Genomic DNA, 21713 nt, shown 5'->3' on the forward strand with positions numbered 1-21713 from the left:
AATTGTGTTGCCCTCAGCTTTGTTGTTGTTGTTGTTGTTGTTTTTCTTTCAAAGTTGCTTTGGCTATTTGGGGTCTTTTGTGGTTCCATACAAATTTTAGGATTGTTCGTTCTAGTTTTATGAAAAACGCTGTTGGTATTTTGATGGCAATTGCATTAAATGTGTAGGTTGGTGAGTGTGAACATGCTAACAGTATATATTCTTCCAATCCATGAGCATGGGATATCTTCACATTTCTTTGTGTCTTGAATTTCTTTCATCAGTGGTTTATAGTTTTCAGAGTTAAAGGTATTTGACCTCTTTGGTTAGGTTTATTCCTAGGTATCTTATTTTGGGTGCAGTTGTAAATGAGATTTTTTTTTTTTTCAATTTCTCTTGCTGCTGCTTCATTTTTGGCACATAGAAACGCAACAGATTTTGGTACATTGATTTTGTATCCCGTGACTTTATGGAGTTTGAGTCTTGGTTCTAGCAGTCTTCTAGTGGAATCCTTATGGTTTTCCATATAGAGTATCACGTTCTCTGCAAATCGTGAAAGTTTAACCTCTTCCTCACTGATTGGGATTCCTTTTATTTCTTTCTGTTGTCTGATTGCTGTGACTAGGACGTGGGCTGCTATGTTGAATATGTTGGTGAGGGTGGACATCCCAGTCTTGTTCTGACCTTAGAGGAAGAGCTGTTTTTCCCTTGGGATGATGTTTGCTATGGGTTTTTCGTGTATGCCTTTATTATGTCGAGGCCTTTATTTCATATGTGGCCTTTATTATGTTTCCTCTAAACCTATTTTGTTGAGTGTTTTTATCATGAATGGATATCGTATTGTGTCAAATGCTTTTTCTCCATCAATGAAATGATCATCTGGTTCTTATCCTCTTTCCTGCTGATGTGATGTATCCCATTGATTTGTGAATGTTGAACCACCCTTGCAACGCAAGAATAAATCGCACTTAATTGTGGTGAATGATATTTTTAAATGTATTGTTGATTCATTTCACTAGTATTTTATTGAGAATTTTTGCCTCTGTTCATCAGGGATATTGGCTTGTGTGTGTGTGTGTGTGTGTGTGTGTGTGTGTGTGTGTGTGTATGTGTGTGTTTTAGTGGGGTCTTTATCTGGTTTTGGTGTCAGAGTAATGCTGGCCTTGTAGAAAGAATGTAGAAATTTTCCTTCCTTTTCTATTTTTTGGAATAGTTTAAAGAAGGGTATAGATAGGTATCCTTTAAATGTTTGATAGAATATTTGCCTGTGAAGCCATCTGGTCCTGGACTTTTGTTTGTTGGGAGGTTTTATTTATTTACTTAGTTATGACTCAATTTCTTTGCTGGTTATCAGTATTTCCTCCTGTTTCACTTCTGTTTGTTTATAGGAATTGATCAACTTCTTCTCGGTTGTCCAATTGGGTGGTATGTAGTTTTTCATAATCTCTTATGATTGTATTTCTGTAGTGTTGATTGTTATTTCTTTTTTCTCATTGATGATTTTGAATCTTTTTTTCCCCCTCAATAAGTCTGGATAGAGGTTTAGCAATTTTACTGATTTTTTTTTTTTTTTTCAAAGAACCGGCTCCTGGTTTCATTGATTTGTTCCATTATTTTATTTTATTTTTTTAGTTTTTATATCATTTCTTTGTGCTTTCATCTTTATTACTTACTTCCTTCTGCTGGTCTTAGATTTTGTTCCTCTTCTAGTTTCTTTAGGTATAAGGTTAAGTTGTCTGAGGTATTTGTTACTTCCTGAGCAATACATTGCTACACACCTCCCTCTTCGGGCTGCTTTTGGTGCATTCCAGAGATTTGGGGCCATCTTGTTTTCATCTCCATGTTTGTATGTTCTTCTTTATTTCTTTTATTTTCCAGTTGACCGATTCATTTTTGAGTAGCATGTTTCACCTCCACGTATTTGTGGTCTTTCCAGAATTCCTCTCACGGTTGACTTCAAGTTTCCTAGTGTTGTGGTCAGATAATAGGCGTGGTGATTTTGATCTTGCATTTGCTGAGGTTCATTTTATGGAGCAATAGCTCATCTTTTCTGGAGAATGTTCTGTATGCACTTGAAAAGAATGTATGTTTTGCTACGTTAGGATAGATTGTTTGGAATGTGTCTGTTAAATCCATCTGTTCCTGTGTGTCATTCGTAGCCATTGTTTCCTTGTTGATGTTGTATTTAGATGAATTCCTCTGCTAGTATTGTGTTATTATAAGTTGGTTTCTTGATGTTTGTTACTAATGGTTTTATGTATTTAGTTGCTTCTGTGTGGGTGCAAAAATACTTAAAATTGTTACATTTTATTGTTGGATGGCCCCTTTATTATTATTATTTTTTTAATTTTTAAAGTTTATTTATGAGAGATAGAGATAGCATGAATGGGAGAGGGGCAGAGAGCATGGGAGACAGAATCCAAAGGAGGCTCCGGGCTCCGAGCTGTCAGCGCAGAGCCCGATGCAGGGCTTGAACCCATGAACCGTGAGAACCTGAGCGAACCCGCGAACCTGAACCGAAGTCGGATGCTCAACCGACTGAGCCAGCCAGGTGCCCCGGCCCCTCCCCCCCCTTATTATTATGTAGTGTTCTTCTTTGTCTCTTGTTACAGTCTTTGTTTTAAAGTGTTACTACTCTGGCTTTCTTGTGACATCCATTTGCACTATAGATGTTTCTTTATTCTTTGCCTTTCCCTCAGCAGGTGTCTGTAGGTCTAAAATGGGTCTCTTGTAGGCAACATATATAGCTGGGTTTTGTTAATTTTTTTTTTTTAATCTGTCACCCTGTGTCTTCTGGATTGGAACATTTAGTCCCTTTACATTCAAACTAATTATTGATAGATATGTATTGCCATTTTGTACTTTGTGGTTGTTTCTGAAGATTTTGTTTGACCCTTTATTATCTTTCTCTTTCATGCTTTGCTGATTTTCTTTAGTGATATATTTGGATTTTTTTTCTCTTTACTTGCATGTTTTTTAGTGTTTTTTGACATATGGTTACCATTAAATTCATACATGACCTCTTCTGTGTATATTAGTGTATATTAAGTTGATGGTCATTCAAGTCTGAACCTATTCTTTTCTGTTCTCCACATTTTTAGATATAGGTAACTATATTTTAATCCCTTATTTGAGAGTTTCTTGACTGATTTTTTTTCTTCTACAGAAATAATCATTTTTACTGCTTTGTTTCCTGTCTTTATGTTGTCACTTTTTGTCCCTCCTTTCTACTCAGAGTCCCTCTTAATATTTCTTGCTGGGCTAGATTAGTGGTCACAAACTCCTTTAGTTTTTGTTTGTCTGGGAAACTCTGTCTCTCCTTCTAGTTTCAATGGTAGCCTTACTGGATAGAGTATTCTTGGCTGCAGATTTCTCCCATTCAGCACTTTGAATATATTGTCACTTCCTTCTGGCTTGCCACATTTCTGTTGAGAAATCTCCTGCTAGCCTTATGGGTTTTCCCTTGTAAGTTAATGACTTGTCTTGCTGCTTTGAAAATTTTTGTTTTATATTTTGCAAATGTAATTATGTCTCAGCGTGGCTCTGCTTTTGTTGATTCTCTTGAGAGTTCCTAGATCTGTTCCCTTCGCCAGATTAGGGAAGTTTTCAGCTATTATTTCTTTAATAAATGTTCTGCCCTCCTTTCTCTTCTTCTGGTACTTTGATAATATGAGTGTTGTTATATTTGATGGAATCACTGAGTTCCCTAAGTCTTTTCTCGTTTTTTATAATTATTTTCTCTTTTGTTCTGCTTGACTACTTTCTGTTCCTTTATCTTCTAGGTCATTAACTGGTTCCTCTGGGATGTGTGGCTGGGCAAGACACACAAGGGTGGCTAGGGGCTTAGAGCTTGGTGTGATGCAGCAGATGTGTGGGGTGACATCTGTCTACCTGGCTGGCTCGGTAGGGTGCCTGGAAGGCCTTCACAAAGTTTGGCCTGAGCCCAAGACGAAGGGCAGCAGGTTTGGGGTGGGTGAGTCCTCCGAGAACTCAGGGTGTTGTGCACACTGCTAGCGGGTTAGGTAGCAAGTGTATATGCAGCCCTGCCTCCAGCATGGGTCTCTGTGCTTATTCTGGGGTGGGGGCAGGAAAATGGCACTTGTCATTTCCCTCATTTTCGGAAAAGTTCTCGACAGGCTCAGAAATCAGTATGAACAGATGTTTTCTCTTTGCCCCTGGTGTTGTGTAAACTGCCCTTTTTATTTTGCTTCTCTGCCCAGGCTGCTATCTCTTTAAGGGCTGTCACTTGCCTTCCCGGCTCCCCCGGTGCCGAGTCAGCTGATCTCCAGAGCTCCAGGTTCCACACCCTGTTGGTTTTACAAACCGAAAGAACTCAGCCCCTGTGGTTTTTAAAGCCAAAAGTTAGGGGGATTAGTCTTCTCTGTGTGAGGGCCCATTTCTTGCCCTCCTTCAGGCAGCCTCCTTCTACCTTTGTGATCTTCCTAACTTTTCAGATGCAGCTTGTTCTCTATATTTAGTTGTGGCGTTTGTTCTGCCAGTCTTCAGGTGCCTCTCCAGTTTAGTGACTTGGATGTGGATGATATCTACTTGAAAACGTGGGACACAGTGAGGTCAGGGTTCCCCTGCTCTGCCACCTTAACATATCAGGCTATGTTTAGTTAATTTGTTACTTCTCATGTATGTCACTGGTCTCCAGTGGTTGAGGAAAAGCAGGGCTGGAAGTTCCCTATTTTCGGATAAACTCCTCCCGCTGATTCCCTTTTAGGGCATTCTCCATTCTTTGAGCACGTTGGAAGAACCCTGGCCTGTTGGAAGGTGTAGACTTTGGGGTTGCCGAGATAACAATCCTATTTCCACTCCTGGGTGACCTTGTCTAGTCCCCGACCCTGCTGAGCCCCCCTTTCATGTGGACATTAGTAATACTAACTATTTTATAAGGGCTAAAAGAAGAGAGGTAGGATCTGACCACTCTCCTCAAGGTCTCACAGTCTAGACTGAGGTGATGAGCACAGGCCAGGGGTATTAATGTGTTTTCCTTGTCAGGAGGGAAGCTTCTCTGGGATATGGTGGAGGCTGAAAAAGGGGTGGTCTCAAACCTCTGATGGGGGAGGAAAGGCTTCAGAGAGAACATGCCTTTGAAGAGACTCTTGAAAAACCTGGAGTGTTCACCAGGGAGCGGGGGGCGGGGTGGGGAGTGCTGTAGACAGAGGGTCAGATCAGCCTTGGCAAGGCACAGGTGTCAGGAGTAGCCTGGCTGCTGTGGGTGGCAGTGATGAGCTGATTGCCAAATCCCAGAGATGGGGTACGGTTCTGTGTGGCTGGTCATCAGAGCTACTCTGGGAGCCCTGGGCAGTTGCAAGAGGAGATGGGGACAGGTCCAGCATGAAGAGCCCTGTGTGTTGCAGGGGTCAAAAGCCTGCATGGAAGCCTAGGATAGGCTCCCACAATGGCCTTCGATGGCCACCTCTGAGCCCATTACCGCCTGGGTGCTGGCTGGCCACCTTGGTTTATCCCCCCCAAACCTCTTTGCCTTGTTGATGGTGTTACAAAGGTGGCATAGGGAGAGCTTGGCTTCCGGCTCTGCGGCCACATGGCCCCTATCCGGGGCCTGGTTCTGCTGCTTGCCTGCTTGTTAGCTACCAGGAGAATGACAGAGTCTCTCTGTAGATCTAAAAACCCTGGCTGACCCTGGTCCCCTTCTCTGCTGTCCCAGTCAGTGCTCGACAAGTGTTAGCTTCTGTTGTCATTATCACGGTGAAGAGTGAAGAGGGTGTGAATGCCCAAGTACGCATCCGCATCCTCGTGCCGGGGAGCAGGAATTCCTGCCACTTCAAGGGTCCTTCTAGCTGGACTAAGAATCAAATTGATCTGAGTCAGATGGGCAGGAGAAAATACAATTAAATAGTGTGCGCACAGGGAATCCACACAGGATGGAAGTTCCAAAGACAGGCATAATGAGGTGTCTATGGTCATCCTGAACCACGGAGAAGGGGGTGGGCGTCTAGGACTTCAGAGGAAAGGAACGGAACTCACAGGGCGATGAGATGAAAAGATGTTTCGTAATTCGATGTTTGCCCTGCCATACAGATGGGTCATCCAGGCAAAAGTTCACTTTGCTAATACCACTTTGCAAAGACCCTTGAACTGAGATTCTTTTATGTAGTTAAGGGGGTGGCTAAAGTTTTTCTTGAGCCCACACTTTCTAGATTGCCTTCAGTTCAAGATAAGGCACACGTTGAAGTGGTACCTTTTGGAGGAGGGGGACCTGTCCTGAACTCCTTCCCAAGCAACAGGCTTGAGAGATCATAATGCCCCCAAAAGGTGGTGGCGCTAGAATTGATGAGGAGACTCACAGGGGAGCACACACAGTTAGGAAAAAATGATTTTTCCGCTTTGAGTAGTTTGGCAGCGAGCTTGACCTTGCATGCTGAGGAGTGGCTATTTAACACCCCAAAGCCCAGCCATTGACGCCACCCTTCCTGCCTTTTACTGGTGGCTTCTTGGGACAATCATTGTCCTTTCGGGTAGCCTGGCCACACTTAGCCACATGCTTTTTAGTATTCAGGTGTGGCTGTGGTGAGTGCCTGCTTGGTACCCGGCAGATAGGTGATGTGAGGTAGCCTCGCTCTAGCCTCAGGCTGGCTGAAGCGGAATTCCTGTAGGTGTTTCTAACTGTGATGTTTTGATGCCTGTGAATTACCACATGCACTTAGCAAGTTCTTTGGTTTTGTTTGGGGTAATTATCTTTTGAGTAACGCTGTCTGGGGTTGCTGGTTGTTGATTCTGACTTTGGGGCAGGCATAATTGCTTTCACTTACAAAGATGAATCATTGCCTTTGCTGGGAGCTGTTGGAGAGGTGCTTACCACCTGCTCCGTGATTGGCTTCCCTCACTCATGCTTTTGAAGAAAACTGCAGGGTGGCCAGCCAGGTGTTTTCGGGGCTGGGGTGGGAGTTGGCCAGACGTTTTGGAATCCTGCAGAAGAATATCCGAATGTTTCTGCCTCCTCTGTCACCACCATTGTCCTTTCTCGCCTGGATGAGTGGCCACAGTCGCTTTCGTCTGGTCTGCCCAACTCGTTTCTGTCGCCTACTTGTTTCACTTTTTCTCACATACCATGTCGTTTCCCTGCTGAACACCTTTTAATGGCTGAATGAAATTTATAATTTGGGGTCCATCAGGATTCCTCGCCTGCTTCGGCCACCTTGGCTGCCTTGAGTCCTAGGACCAGGCTAGACGCAGGCCGGCCTGGGGGCTTCCCCCCACCCCACCCCTTGGCTGGTTCCTCTGCCCAGAACTTTTTCCTCTACTGTCTGGGAGTACTGGCATCCCCTGGGGGCTTGGTAGATGTGCCGACTCTCAGGCCCCACTCCAGACCCTCTTAATCAGAACCTGCATTTTAGCGAGACTGCGCCCTTCCTTACTTGCTACAGGTGGTACATCTTTGTCCCCTTTGTGAAAGGTCTTCTCAGACTGTCCTGTCTGAAATACTCACTCACCTTATCTCTTTTTCTCCTCCTTCCTTGCTTTGTTAATAAATAGACATTTGGGAACAGTTTTAGATTTTCAGAAACGTGACCAGAAAGTAGTGAGTTCCCACATAAGCCTTCTCTGCCCTTGTCCCCAACTTCCCCTGTTAACATCCTGCATTTGTGTGGCACATTTGTTAGAACTGATGAACCAATATTGATAGTTTATTATTTTTTAATATTTATTTTAGAGCGTACAAGTGAGGGAGGGGCAGAAAAAGGGTTGGGAAACAGAGGATCTGAAGAGGGCTCTGCGCTGACAGCAGGGAGCTCGACATGGGGCTTGAACTCAGGAACTGCGAGATCACCACCCAAGCCGAAGTCGAATGCTCAAGTGACTGAGCCACCCCGGCACCCCTTGATATGTTATTATTAACTCAAGTCCATAGTGGACATTAGTGTTTGCTCTTGCTTGTGTATGTTTTGTGGGTTTGGACAAATGTACAGGGACCGTGTCCGCCATTGTAGTGTCATACAGAGTAATTTCACTGCCCTAAAAATCCCCGGTGCTCTGCCTGTTGACCCCTCCCTCCTAATCACTGAGCTTTTTACTGTCTCCATAGTTTCGCCTTTTCCCGAATATGATGTCATAGGAATCCTAGTCTGTAGTCTTTTCAGATTGGTTTCCTTCGCTTAGCAGTATGCGGTCCAGTTTCCTCTGTCTTTTCATGGCTGTTGTGGCTCCTTTCTTTTCATCACTGAGTAATACTCCTTGTCTGCATACGCTGGTTTGTTTAGGTAGTCACTTAGGGAAAGATGTCTGATGGCTCCCCTCTTGTGGCAGTTAGGGAGAAGACGGCTATAAATATTATCTGCGAGGTTTTGTGTGGACATAGTTGCAACTCCTTTGGATAAATACCAAGGAGTGTGATTGCTGGATTGTATGGTAGGAGTGTGTTTAGAGTGTAAGAAACTACCAGACTGTGTTCGAAAGTGACCGTACCATTTTGCCTTCACACCAGCAATGAGAGTTCCTGATTCTCCAGGTCTGTGCCAGCATTTGGTGTTGTCAGTGTTCTGGGTTTCCGCCATTCTGTCGGTGTGGTTTGGGTTAGCTTTTATAGTCCTCATTGTTTCTAAAGTCTGTTTGTTTCCTGGTTTGCATACCTCCCCTCTGTGATTGTCTCCTTCCTGAGGGTAGAGACCTTGTCTGTCCTGTTCCCCTCACCATCTCTGTTCCTGAGGTAATGCCTGGTAATGAGTTGAACAAATCAGGTACCTTCTACAACACCCTGGTTAAGTCCTCAGTATTTTTACCTTATTGAGGCAAGTGAACTGAAGCGCGGAGAGGGACATCCATGCTGCACACATTTGCTGAGACGTCGTCCTGACTGTGAGACCGTGACACGGACAGATGAGAGATGGGTCAGAGGAATTCATCACCTCGGGCACGTTACTTGTCCTCTGTTCTCCTCACCTCTGTTCTGAGATCCGGGATAAAAGGACCTCAGAGAATTGTTGGGATTAAATGAATGAATATATGTAAAGCATCTTAGTTATCAATTCTGTAAAAAGTGACCCCAAAACGTAGCACATGAAAACAACCGTTTCGTCTCCTCGTTTATATGGGTCAGGAATCCGGACACGACTTAGCCGGACTCTTGTGGCTCAGGCTGTGGGGAGGTTGCGGTCAGGTGTTGGGGGAAGCTGCCGTCATTTCACGGCACCAGTCGGCCCTGGACCATCTTCTGAGCTCACTTACTCGGCTGCTGGCAGACTGCTTCCGTCGCAGGATGGGCCTCTCCATGGCTGCCCTTTAGGGATCGCCCACCTGGAGGCGTTGAGAACAGACCTTGAGGCCCGTTGAGCACTAGGTGCATTCAGGTGGTGGTGCCGCTGTCCCTGCTGCCGCCGCCCGTCGTCACCTACCACCGCCACCCCCCTTGCCCTTCAGGTGTCGTCACAGAACTGGTAAGAACTGGAGCTGAGAGCTGCCCGTGTGGCTTCGTTGGTTAAGCGTCTGATTCTTGATTTCTGTTTAGATCGTGATCTCATGGTTTCATTAGTTCGAGCTCCACACTGGGCTCTGCGCTGAGAGTGTAGAGCCTGCTTGGGATTCTCTCTCTCCTTCTCTTTCTGACCCTCCCTGACTTGTGTGCATGCATGGGCCCTTTTGCTCTCTCAAATAAGCATAATAAAGTTTGTTTTGAGAGAGACCGAGTGTGAGTGGGGGAGGGGCAGAGAGAGAGGGGGACACAGAATCTGAAGCAGGCTCCAGGCTCTGAGGTGTCAGCACAGAGCCAGATGCAGGGCTTGAATTCATGAACTGCCAGATTATGACCTGAGCCGAAGTCAGATGCCTAACTGACTGAGCTACCCAGGCACCCCTCAGATAAAGATAGAAAGACAGAAAGAAAGAAAGATAAAGAAAAGAAAGATAAAGACAGATAAAGATAAAGAAAGATAAAGATAGAAAAGAAAGAAGGAAAAGAAAGATAAAGATACAGAAAGAAAGAAAAAACTGGAGCTGAGAGTCGAATCCAGGTTTGTCTGACCCTAGATACTTGGTTTCCTATGCGGGCTGCTGGAGTTGACTCTTGTGCTCTGCTCGTGGTTGCCAGGGCTGGTGTCTCTGGCCCACTGCCTTGTGAACCCCAGGAGGGTAGAGCGTCCTTGTCTGTTTTGTGCAACCTCAGGCCTTCTGCACCCAGCCCTGTTTAGTAGATGCTTTTTGATAACCTTGTTAGCAGAACCCACCAGTGCTGTACCCTCTACGTATTGAATTGGAAAAATAAAATTGAGAAATAAATGCAGCTCCAAGAGGCCAGAGAATTGTCTTTTTTGTTTATTGATGCATTCCCTTCTCCTTACATTGTGCCTGGCCCTCAGTCAATTCCTGCCGGATGAACGAGAATGAATTGATAGCCCCTTGTGGCAAACAGTCCGGCCACTCCCTGGTCAGGATGGACTGAAGGTTGTGGGTAACACTGTGCAGTGTTGAGTGGAGGTTAAATCCAATCGTCTGGCTCTGTTCTCGCGCTGTTTTGTACTGTATGCAATTGAAGGCAAGTTATGTTCTGGATGTGAGGTGTCAGTTTTCAAAGAATTGAAAGGTGGCAATAAAATAGTCGAATCTAGAGTTGAACTTCTTCTTGGATTCTAAAGTCAAGTCAGGGTCTCAGAAGGAGACCTCAGGCTTCTACCCAATCTAGCGATTTTGATGGTGCTGAGCCAGCGTGGGAATGTGCACCTCTGTGCGTTGGAAGCCTGAGCAAGCTAGGCTAGGCTGGGGGTTTGTCTTGTTGAGAGGTCCTAAAATGGCTCTTGATCATGGCTCACAGAGTCTTGGGAGCTACGTTTCAAACCGAGTTTTGAATTGCGACAGGCCGCCTCAGTCCCCAAAGCTCTGTTCACAGGTGCATCACTGTTGATGGTGACGCTGGGCCAGTCCTCCCCTTAAAAGCTAAAGGGGTATTAATCACAGAGACAGACAGTGGGATGTGGGTGCCAGGGGCTGGCGAGGTGTGCGGTGGGGGTGGGACTGGGGAGTTGTTCAGTGGGTACAGTGTCCATGCAGGATGACGAAAGTTCTGGAAATGGCCGCACGACACTGTGAATGTACTGGGTACCACCGAACCGTACGTGTAAAAAATGGTTGAAGGCAGTAAATTTTATGTTGTGTGTATTTTATTAAAAAAAAAAACAAACGGAAAAGATGCAGAAAAGGTACAGAGATAGTGGAAAGGAGGTGACTTTGTTACTCTTAGTTTTTTTTCCTGCCCGCAATTAGCAGCCAGCTTTACGGTGTCTTTTTTAGGTGCCCATATGATGGATGGGGGTCAGTGGGGGGATGCCCGTGGCTGGACCAGTAGTGAATATGGTCTTACCCTCTTTTCCTCTATAACTTACTCTTTTATATTAACCGGTTTTTGGGTTTAATGTATATACGGTGAAATTCACTTCTTAAAGACATATAGTTGGGAGTTGTAAGACCTGCACAGATGAGTGTCACCTCCCTGCCGCTGCGGAATAGTTTCATCAACTCCGGAAGGTCTCACCTGCCTCCCCTTTGTGGTCATTGGTGCCCCTGCCAAATTTGTCTGCTGCTGACCTGTTTTTCACCCCTGTAGTTGGGCCTTTTCTAGAATGTCTTGTACACGGAATCATAGAGTGTATAGCCTTTTGAGACTGGTTTTAACAAACGTTTTTGAGATTGACCCAAGGAGCTACCCATCAGTAGTACATGGCCTTGCGTGATGAGTGGTGGTCCTTTGTGTGGATGGGCCCTCGTTTATTCAACTCTTGACCTACCAAAGGACACTTGGTTCCAATTTTGGGGATTGTGAATAGTACTGTTCTCAACATTCATGTAGAAATTTTGTATGAACAATAAATTTTTATTTTTCTGGGAAAAATCCAAGGAAGGGAGTTGCTGGGTTATTTGACAAATGTGCTTGACCCAGTAAAACACTGCTGTGCTCTCCCCCATTTCCACCGGCCGTGTAGGAGCGTGTCCCTTCCTCCACACTTACTACTGTCCTTAGAAAGTTTTTTAGGTGTTTTAGTAAGTCTGTAGTGCTCTCTCCCTGGCTTTAATTTGTATTTCCTTAGTGATTAATGATACTTAGCATTTTTTCATGTGCGTGTTTATTGTCTGTATATCTTTGATGAAATGTCTGTTCAAATGTGTTTGCCTCTCCTCTTTTCTTATTGGATGGTAGTATTTCCTTGAGTTTGGAGAGATCTTTATTAAATGTTGGCTACAAGTCCTTCGTCATCTGTATGATTTATAAGTATTTTCTCCCAGTCTGTAGCTGGTCTTTTCATGCTAACAGTGTCTTTTGCAGTGCAAATCCAGTTTAACATCTTTTTTCTATTACAAATCCTGCTTTTGGTGTTAAATAGAAGAACTCTGTGCCTAATCCCGGTTAGGCATGCAGATTTTCTCACAAGTTTTAGAGTTGTATGTTTTATGTTTATCCGTCATCCAGTTTAGGTTAGTATTTGTAAAAGGTGTGAGGTGTTAGTTGAAGGTGAGTTTTCTGCAAATGGATGTGTAGTTGTTCCAAAACCAAGTATCCAGAAGACCATTATTTCTCCTGAGTTCCCTTTGTGCCATGGTCAGAAATTACTTGGCCATGGGCACCTGGCTAGCCCAGTCAGTGGAGCGTGTAACTTTGGTCTCAGAGTAGTAAGTTTGAGCCCAATGTTGGGTGCTCAGATTACTGAAAAGTGAAATTTAAAAAAATTTTTTTTAATGTTTATTTATTTTTGAGAGAGACAGAGTGTGAGTGGGGGAGGGCCAGAGAGAAAGGGAGACAGAATCTGGAGCAGCCTCCGGGCTCTGAGCAAGCTGTCAGCACAGAGCCTGACGCGGGGCTTGAACTCACAAACTGCGAGATCATGACCTGAGCCAAAGTCGGACACTTAACCAACTGAGCCACCCTAGTGCCTCTGAAAAGTAAAATCTTAAAAAAAGAAAAAAATGACCTGGCCAGATTTGTGAGTTTATTTCTGGACTCTTGGTTCTATTCTATTGGTCTCCCATATTCCTTAATTGCTGTACCTTTATAGAAAGTCTTAAAATTCAGTAATGTGAGTCCTCCAAAATTGTGGTTCTATTTCAAAATGATTTTGATTGTTGTAGTTTCTGTGCCTTTTCATATATATTTTAGAATCAGCGAGGGCATATCTATAAAAAAATCAGGGATTTGCATGAAATTGATGGATCAGTTTGTTGATTGATAACTTAACTGTACGGAGTCTGCCAACCTACGAACCTGATATTTCTTGTATATGTAGTTATGTTTTTATTTCTTCCATTTGTGCTGTGTAGTTTCCAGCCTCCATCTCCTGCATGTATTTTATTGAATTTACACCCGCCCATTTCCTCTTCTGGAGCTATGATGAATGACTCTTAGGATTTTGCCTTCTAATTTGTTCATTGCTAACGTATAGCAATGCATTTTTTTGCACGTGACCTTTACAAACTCACGCAATTTAAAGGTGCTTGATTTTGGGGATTTCCCGTGTAGAAAATGAGGTCATCTGCCAGTAGGGGCTATTTTACTTGCTCCTTTCCAGACTGGATGCTCTCTTTTTTGGCTTACCTTCACTGGTTAGAACATGTAACACTGTGCTCAGTGGGAGTGGTGATGAGGGTGACTTCCTTGACTTGTTCTGGGAAAGCATTCAGTCTTTCATCGTGAAGTGGATGCATTAGATGGAGGGTCCCTCCCCCCCCCCAATTAGATCTATTCTTATTTTAAAGTCTTCCCCCCCCCCCGTTCACCTGGTAAAGTATATTGATGGAAAACTTAAATTTGTCTCCTAATAGCATCGTTGAGAAATGAGTGCTGCCGACGTGTGGTTTCCATATTTCTGTGGTACATACCAAACCATACATGCAACAGCTCCACGGTGTCTTGTTGTACGTGGCTTCTCTGTAATTTATCCACCCCCCATACTCACGCATAGAGTCTGTAACCAGTTTCTTGCAGATACAGTCGTCACATCCTTGTGTGTGTTTTGAGACTTCTTGTTTCCGGAGCGTGGATTCCCAGACCTGGAACTGTAGGGTCAAAAGGTGTACAATTCTTGAGGCTGTCGATTTCCTGTTTGCTAAAGCTCACCTCTGACCTGCCATTTCCATTCGTGAGATTTCTGATGATGGATGGCAGAGGCTTTGCTGTGCAACTCTTGGAAAGTCCACCTCTGAAGTCCACCTCTGAACAAAGCTTGGCGGTGGAGAGAGTCCTGTTCACGTTGGCCCGGGACCTGACCAACCGAGGGCGTGTGCACGCCCGTGCTCTTCAGCCCTCCTTGTTCAGTGGAATCCTTCAGGGCTTGAAGTTTTTGGCTCTGCCCATTTGCTTAATTCCCTAAATGTATATGGAACAACATGAGACTTGGGAGGTAAGGGACATCGGTTTGAATCTCAGGTTTGACTCCCTGGGCCTTGGCTTCCCCATCTGTAAAATGGGCACAGTGAAACCAGCCTCCTGAGGTGATCCGCTGAGATTGAGTGTTGACACAGTAAAAGAACAAGGACTTGGAGATGCTTCTGTGTGAATTGTGGCCCTGCCTGGAACTTTCTGTGTGATTTTTTGGGTTGGCGACTGAACCTCTTGGAGCCTCGGGTTCTTCATCTGTACGATGAAGGTGATAAAATTGGGGGATCATCCTGACCCATCTTGCATGGTTGCTGTGCAGACTCCCCAAGAGCCTGTCTGCAGCGTCTCTGCCATCGGGTGCTTCACACAGGCAGACCCTGTTGTGTTGTGGATACGAGAGGGACGCTTGTGAGTGAGGCGCAGGGCTTCCCTGTAGGAGGGCTTGGCACGGAGGTGCTTCTCATTTCTTGGCTGGCACGGAGGAATTTCAAGGAAGACCTGAAGATCTCAAATGCCCACCTCTGCCACCGTCCACACGGGCCACACTTTTCTAACAGAGACTTGGTTCTTTGCCACTAAAATTTGTCTCCCGGTCTTAAGGGGCTGTGTCCAATCTGAAAAAGCAGCATCTCACAAACCGTAGGGTTGGAGGGGTTACTGGGCGGCCAGTGTGCATAAACACGTTGGGGCCTCTGAGGAGCTTTGAGGCGACGGGGGAAGGGGTGGGCAGTGGGGGGTGGTGAGAGAAGGAAGTTGTTTGGCACATCTTTCCGTGACTGTGTCTAAACTGTAATCCCCATGGTCCTCTTTCCACGCCCTTTGTCACCCCCTGGAGTGCAATTTAGGAAGTACACTTAAAATACTGCTCTGTATTAAGGATCTGCTTCTCCAGATTTTGGTCACTGTGTATCAGGTTCATGGTTTGGGCCACGCCTGCGTGCCCCCTGCATACTTCTCAGTTTTCTTTCACTCCACTGATTTTTGCAAACCTTTAAACTTGTTTTGTTTTCAAAATATTCTGTATATCACTGCAATATATGGAAAATCAGCTCTTAAAAAATCTAGAAGACTAAATATTTTTTTTAAAAAGTTTGGTGAATTGCTCAATTGTCTTGGGAATGTACCACATTTGGAAAATTATTTCTAGTTCATCCTCTTTCTGTGTGTTTGCTCGTTGATTGAGGGAGTTGGGTCCCACTGGGGAGGGGGGAGAACTGGACAAGGGGTGAGGAAGGGGGCTTTCTGTAAGTTTACCTTTGTGAGGTTAGATTCCCGCTACAGTTGCTTGGGTCCCGAAGACTGGGTCTGCCTGATGGAGCCCCTACCCCTCCCTGCTCCTTCTTGTTGAGTGGTTTTCGCGTTGTCGCCATTGTGATGACTGAGCCCCCCCCCCCCCCCCCCCCCCGCCATTTGAGGCAGAGGGTGAGTTAGAGCTGAAAGACCAGATCCTTGGGAAGAGGCCAACTGTTAACAGGTGGGTCACTGACTGGTCCCATGCAGGGTGTGAAGCTCCCAGCTGTACCTGCAGCAGCAGTAACTTCTCGGGTGGATGGGGAGAAAGTGGTCACACCCTCAGGACTCTGGAGCTGCCTGTGCCCCTGGAAGGTCTGGGCGTAGGCAGTTCTTAGCAACGACAGCATCCCACCCCAAACTTTTGTAGATGGTTCTTTGGATGGCACATCAGGGTTTAATCAACTCTGTTGGTTACAAAGAGAGCTAGATGTGGTGGGGTGATGTTCGTCTGAGTGATGTGCACCCTGGCAGCAAAGAAGGGGAGAGTCCTCTGAAAGGGAGAGGAGGGGGTTCCTCTACGGTCTTACTGGACAGGGAGGCAACCATCCGTGCTTCCTCCATCAGAGCTCTCCTCCTCCCAGGCTCTCCAGCCACGTGTCGCCAGTGTAGACAGGGTGGGGGTGCCTCCCCACACCCAGAAGGTGAAGCGGTGGCCTGCTCCCTAGCAGCTTCCTCTTCCTGTTTAGCATTTTGTTTACGTTTTCTGAGCAGATTCTTTACATCTTCAATTTAAGAGACTAGGCGGTGCGGGTGTTTTTTGTTGGCAAACATGACTTAGCTCTAGAAAATCAGGGATCGACCAAGGGAGGAAAGGGTTAAAAGTAGAAGCCCTGTGGCCTCATCCTTCAGAGGAGTCTGTTGAAATACTGCCTGCGTGCAGAACCTTCTGGGCTGTGTGGAACTGGGTGGGGTGTCGCAGAGAGGCTAGGTCCCCCCAGCTCTGAAGACACCTTGCCCGTGAGCCGATGCACCCGGGGCCGCCCCCAGGCTTTGGTCTGCCCTGCTCCCCTTGCCCCTTCGCCGCTGAGGCTGGCCGGCCCCTGGCGGTGGGGCGTGTGGTGGCTGGAAGGCCCTCGTGAAAATGGGCCTACATGGCCACCCCCGTCTTGCACACGCTCAGAGGATCTTGGAGCCCTGGTCTAGTTAGGGCTCGTTTAATCGACTAATCCATTCCGTTGTCTCGTGAGGTGTCAAACAGAAAGGCATTTTTAATTTGATAATCATAACAGACCTGTGTAATAAGAATAATGGATTCTCTGTGGCTCTTCTGGCTACAAATTAAAGTCCTGTCAGCTGGTTGCATATTAGTCGTCCAGAGCCTGGGAATTATTTTCTTGGCCTGGTAATGTGTGTGTGTGTGTGTGTGTGTGTGTGTGTGTGTGTTTAAGTTTATTACTATTTTTTTTTTTTTTTTTTAGTGATCTCTGTACCCACTGTGGGGCTTGTTCTTCCAAGTGGCTGAGCCAGCCAGGCATCCCAGTAATATTTTAAGTTTTTAAAAAATTTTGTAGTGGGGCAGGAGCTCCCTGGATTTCATAGCCTCCTGCTCCCTACTCCCTTTTAGACCTGCTTTGCTTTACTCGTTGGTGTAACCTGTGTGACTCGTGCCATTTTAGTCTGTATTCCACATTAAGTGACACACTGTGGGAGAGGATTCTTAGGGGCATCAATGAAAGTAGTGGGCTGGACAGAAACACACACACACACACACACACACACACACACATTTCATGCCCATGTCAGACTCCTGGGTTTACTATTGCTTCGTAGGTACTACGTAAGCTGTAACCACTGGGGACACTGGGCCAAGGGCATAGGAGCTCTTGGTATTATCTTTGCAGCTTCATGTGAATCTCTGTAATTCTTTCAAAATAAAAATTGAACAAAAAAGGGGCACCTGGGTGGCTCAGTCGGTTAAGTGTCCTACTTCGGCTCAGGTCATGATCTCATAGTTGGTTGGTTCAAGCCCCGTGACTGGCTCTGTGCTGACATCTCAGAGCCTGGAGCCTGCTTTGATTCTGTGACTCCCTCTCTCTCTGCCCCTCGCCTGCTCACACTCTGTCTCTTCTCTCTCTCTCAAAAATAAACCTAAAAAAAATAAAGAAAAAAAATTGAACAAAAAGGACTTCATTCCTAGTGACCTGAAAGCGTTAACTTCCTGCAAAAGGCAGACAAGTTGACTGCTGCAGACTTGTCTGGGATGAATTTGTGCCTCCCAAAGGTGTTCATCCAGTGGTTTGATGTACTCTCACGGTTTCTCATCATTTTGATGGAAATCCGTCTATATTAAAAACCTTGGTTTTCATCTCTCACATCTAATTTTTACATGGAATCTTAAGAGACTAGTAAAAGATCCAAACCAGAAAAGCGAGCACCTGAGATGTTTCCATGCTGGCTGCGGTGTCACTGAGGAACAAGGGGGCTGAGGGTCAGTCCATGTGCTGTGAGCACATGACAGGAGCCTGAGCAGCCAGAACTCGACACAGTTCACCTGTCCGTCAGCCCAAACCAGCCTGCGAGTTCCCCCATGTGGAGGATGGATCTGCCACGAACCCTTGTCAAATTAGGCCCCATAGAAATGCAGATAAATAGCGTTCCCTAGTTTTCAGGTCCTGTGTGACTTGAATTCCCACATGGGGTGAGGAGCAGATCGGGATGAGTGACAAGACCCCGCAGAGACAATTCCAGAAAATAAGCGGTACAGTCCACGTGTGTTGGGAACGTCTCCCTCCCACAGGCCTTTCCAGGACTTGGTGCTTAGCTTCAGACATTGGCTGTTCATGTCACAGGTGGGGACAGTGTGGACGCCTTGAGGAACATCCGAGAGGCGCTGTCTGCGAGGGGGAGGGGGTGATTAAGGGACCCTCTGTGGTGTGGTGTGCTCTCTAGAGCTTCCAAGATGAATGCAGTGTCCTCAGCGGTTGCCCGAGTATGTGGTAGAGTCTCCACTTGGTGATGTTCCTTCCGCCAAAAGTGCAGGAAAACGAAATAGCAAATGCAGGGCTGAGGTGTAGCCGGATGCATTGAAAACAGAACCGGTGATGGGCAGTCTAGAGTTTTTACACTGCGTAAATGTGTGGTGCACATCATACCAAGGACTGGCATTTCCATCCGTAAATGGATTGAGTTGAGTTAGAAGCTTCCTGTGGCGAATTGTTAAACAAGGCAACCCAGTTGTGACAAGATTTATAACAGCTGGTTTGCTGGGTTTCCACATTGGTTGCCATGAGGAAGGATGGTGAGTGGAGCGGTAAAAAAAGGAAAAAAAGACTTCAGAAGGAAAAGAGTGTGAAAGATGCTTCATCCAGGAAAAACGATACTTACTTGGTATATAGGTGCGTGCCTAGAGAGAGGTGTGATACAGACAGCTAGAAAAATGTCACCAGAGTTGATTTCATGGTATTGGGCTCTCACGTGACTTTTACATTCCTGCTTAAATGTCCTCTGATTATTTTGTGATGAGCATTTAAATTTTTATATTTATAAAAGAAACCCAGTCTTAAAGCTGTTGTCATACTGAGGAAATGGTCTCTGGTATTTAAAGGCATTCAGGTTCAGGATGCCTGGGTGGCTCATTCGGTGAAGTGTCCAACTTTGGCTCTGGTCATGATCTTCATGGTTTGTGAGTTCGAGCCCCACATTAGCCTTTCTGCTGTCAGCTTGGAGCCTGCTCCAGATCTTCTGCTCTCCTCTCTCTCTCTCTCTCTCTCTCTCTCTCTCTCTCTCTACCCCTCCCCACTTCAAAAATAAACATTACAAAAAAAAAAAAAAAGGCACTCAGATTCCAGACCTTTGGGTGGGAGGAGTACAAGCAGAGAATGTGGCAGAGGCACTTCTCACTGTGTCTGGAGGGTAGGGGGGTGGTGATACTTAGGAGAAACCAAGTCCAACTCCCAAAGGAGACTGAGGAAAGATCCTCTGGGCCTTGTGGGCAGAGCGACCAGGGTTTGTGTCTTGGCAGTGTGCCTTACTTTTGACCTTGACCTTGGCCGTGTGACCTTAGTCACAGACCTTATCTGTGCCCCGAGAATTTCTGCTCTGTCACCTGAGAAGCATAATATTGGATCATTGTGCCTAATACATGATAGACACTCAAACATTTTTCAAACAAATGAAGAATGAATGAATGCATGCATGCTTGATTCACTGAAGTGACCTGGGTAAAGTCTGATCTACGTGGTAATAATAAACAACATTTTTCTTCTCCTGGTTCTCATGTTCTTTTCCTTAGCCAGTATACCTGGGGAGTGAATTTTGTAGAGTCTTCTTGCAGCCTGAGTTCTGTGTTCCGTAGTATGGTCTTATGTGGAGGTAGGTGTGGGCTTAGCTGCTTCTCCTCTTTATGCCTCAGTTTCCTCATGTGTAAAATGAGTGTTGTGACAACACATTGGAAGCGTTAGATGATAAAGACTTCACATGATGCCTGGCAAATACTAAATGTTTGTTGCATGTAGCAGTTAATAAAAATAATGAGTATTCCCTAGGTTGAGTACATGGTTTTTAGTACATGCTTCTATAAATGGAGAGAATATTACCTAGTGCCTGATACAGAATAGAGCACAACACACGTCAGCATCTTGACTTTGTGGGAACTGGAACCAGTTAGTACTGATTTTCATTATGAGTGAATGGTTTTTGAAGGGATTCTTCAAATGTGCCCTATGTGGCATAGTCTTCTCCAGTGGTGATCGCTAAAACAGAAAAATGTAATAAGATTTATAAGATGCACCTTGTGTGTTTTTCTTTACACAGATTCCCCCTCCCCCCAACTTCGGTCTATATTACCATTTTTTAAAAACGTATTTTTTAACATTCTTGTACCTGCAGAGAAAACGAGGTGCTCAAAGTCCAACTGAAGAAATATGTAGGAGCTGTCCAGATGCTGAAAAGAGAAGGTCAAACAGCTGAAGGTGAGGAGGAGACTGAGCTTGGGTGGGGAGCGGGCCAAGCTTTTTAATCTTTATAGCCTCTGTGCCTGGCACACAGTAGGCACTCAACATGTGATGAGTGCATATGCAGGTGAATTACAAACACAGTACTGGTCAGGATTCTAGAAAACTAAGCAGATGGAACATCCTGTTGTGTTTTCTTGCTGAATCCGGTAAGACATCCTTGCTAGATCACTAGCAACAATTGTATCAGTTTGTATACTTAAGGAATTTTATATGTTTCGGGTCTTGAGATAATTGCCAGATAGCAAACCTTATAGAATGATTAAGTACCATCAGGCTAGTGGTGAAAGCAACAGAACCCCAAAGTGGTGGAGAATCAGATCTGTGGAGTTGGGCTGACCAGACTCTAGCTCCATTTCTGGTTTTGTTTTGTTTTGTTTTGTTTTTTCAAGCTCTCTGTATGATAATTTCTTCATTGGTAGAATAGGGTTAGTTGACAGTCCCTACCTCATGAGGTAGACATCTTAGCATATTGCCTACTATAGGCTAAGTGCTGAATAAATTGTAGCTAGTCAGAAATAAAAGGGGATAGAAAAATGATCTCTTGACCAAGATTTCACTAAATGAGGTGATACCCTATGCTTCCTCTCTGCATTTTGGCTACAGTTGAACTGTCATGAATCAACCAGAACATTTCTCAGTTCAGCAGGAAGAAAGGGTATTTAACTTTGGCTGAAACGTCCTGCAGCCTTTCAGCCAACTTAGCATTAAAAGATTGTCTTACACGCAAGTGAGCTCTTCGAGTGTAGACATTTTAACAAAGGGGTAGACCCTCGGGGCTCCCAGGTCTTGGGTGTCAGCCAGACCTACACTTGAAGCCAGGCCCAGCCAGTATAACTTGATGTCTTGGAATTATTTTGCCATGTATAAGTGGAAACATCCCACCAACATCACAGAAGTTGTGGGGTTTTCCTGAAACAATGAACGTGAAGAAGTTTCCACTGTTGCACCTGGCATGTAATTAGTGTTCGGTAAATGGTAGTTATTTTTCTTTGTTATAGAGGGAGACAGGATTGGAATCGGGATGTGGTTTGTATATTAATAACAGAAAGGCTTGAGTTTTGTTTAAAGCTTTTGTGTTTATTATGGTCTCTGTTTGATCGGCCTCAATGTGTGTGTGTTTTTCTTTTTTCCTCTGATCACATGCCTCGCTTCATTTCCAGTTG

The 21713-nt window shown here is 45.2% G+C and overlaps 1 protein-coding gene across 4 annotated transcripts in view; it reads left to right on the forward strand.

Moving 5' to 3' along the window:
• SNX29 (sorting nexin 29) overlaps window positions 1-21713 on the forward strand; it is a 499743-nt gene that overhangs the window by 176045 nt on the left and 301985 nt on the right. For all 4 annotated transcript variants that reach the window (XM_019468619.2, XM_053894354.1, XM_053894353.1 and 1 more), the window contains one exon: window positions 20423-20505. In XM_019468619.2, coding sequence (XP_019324164.1) covers window positions 20423-20505 — 83 coding nt within the window. The remainder of the gene's footprint in view (window positions 1-20422; window positions 20506-21713) is intronic.

This window comes from Panthera pardus, unplaced genomic scaffold (assembly GCF_024362965.1).
Source record: "Panthera pardus isolate Hobbes unplaced genomic scaffold, ASM2436296v1 HiC_scaffold_5, whole genome shotgun sequence".
Taxonomy (NCBI): domain Eukaryota; kingdom Metazoa; phylum Chordata; class Mammalia; order Carnivora; family Felidae; genus Panthera; species Panthera pardus.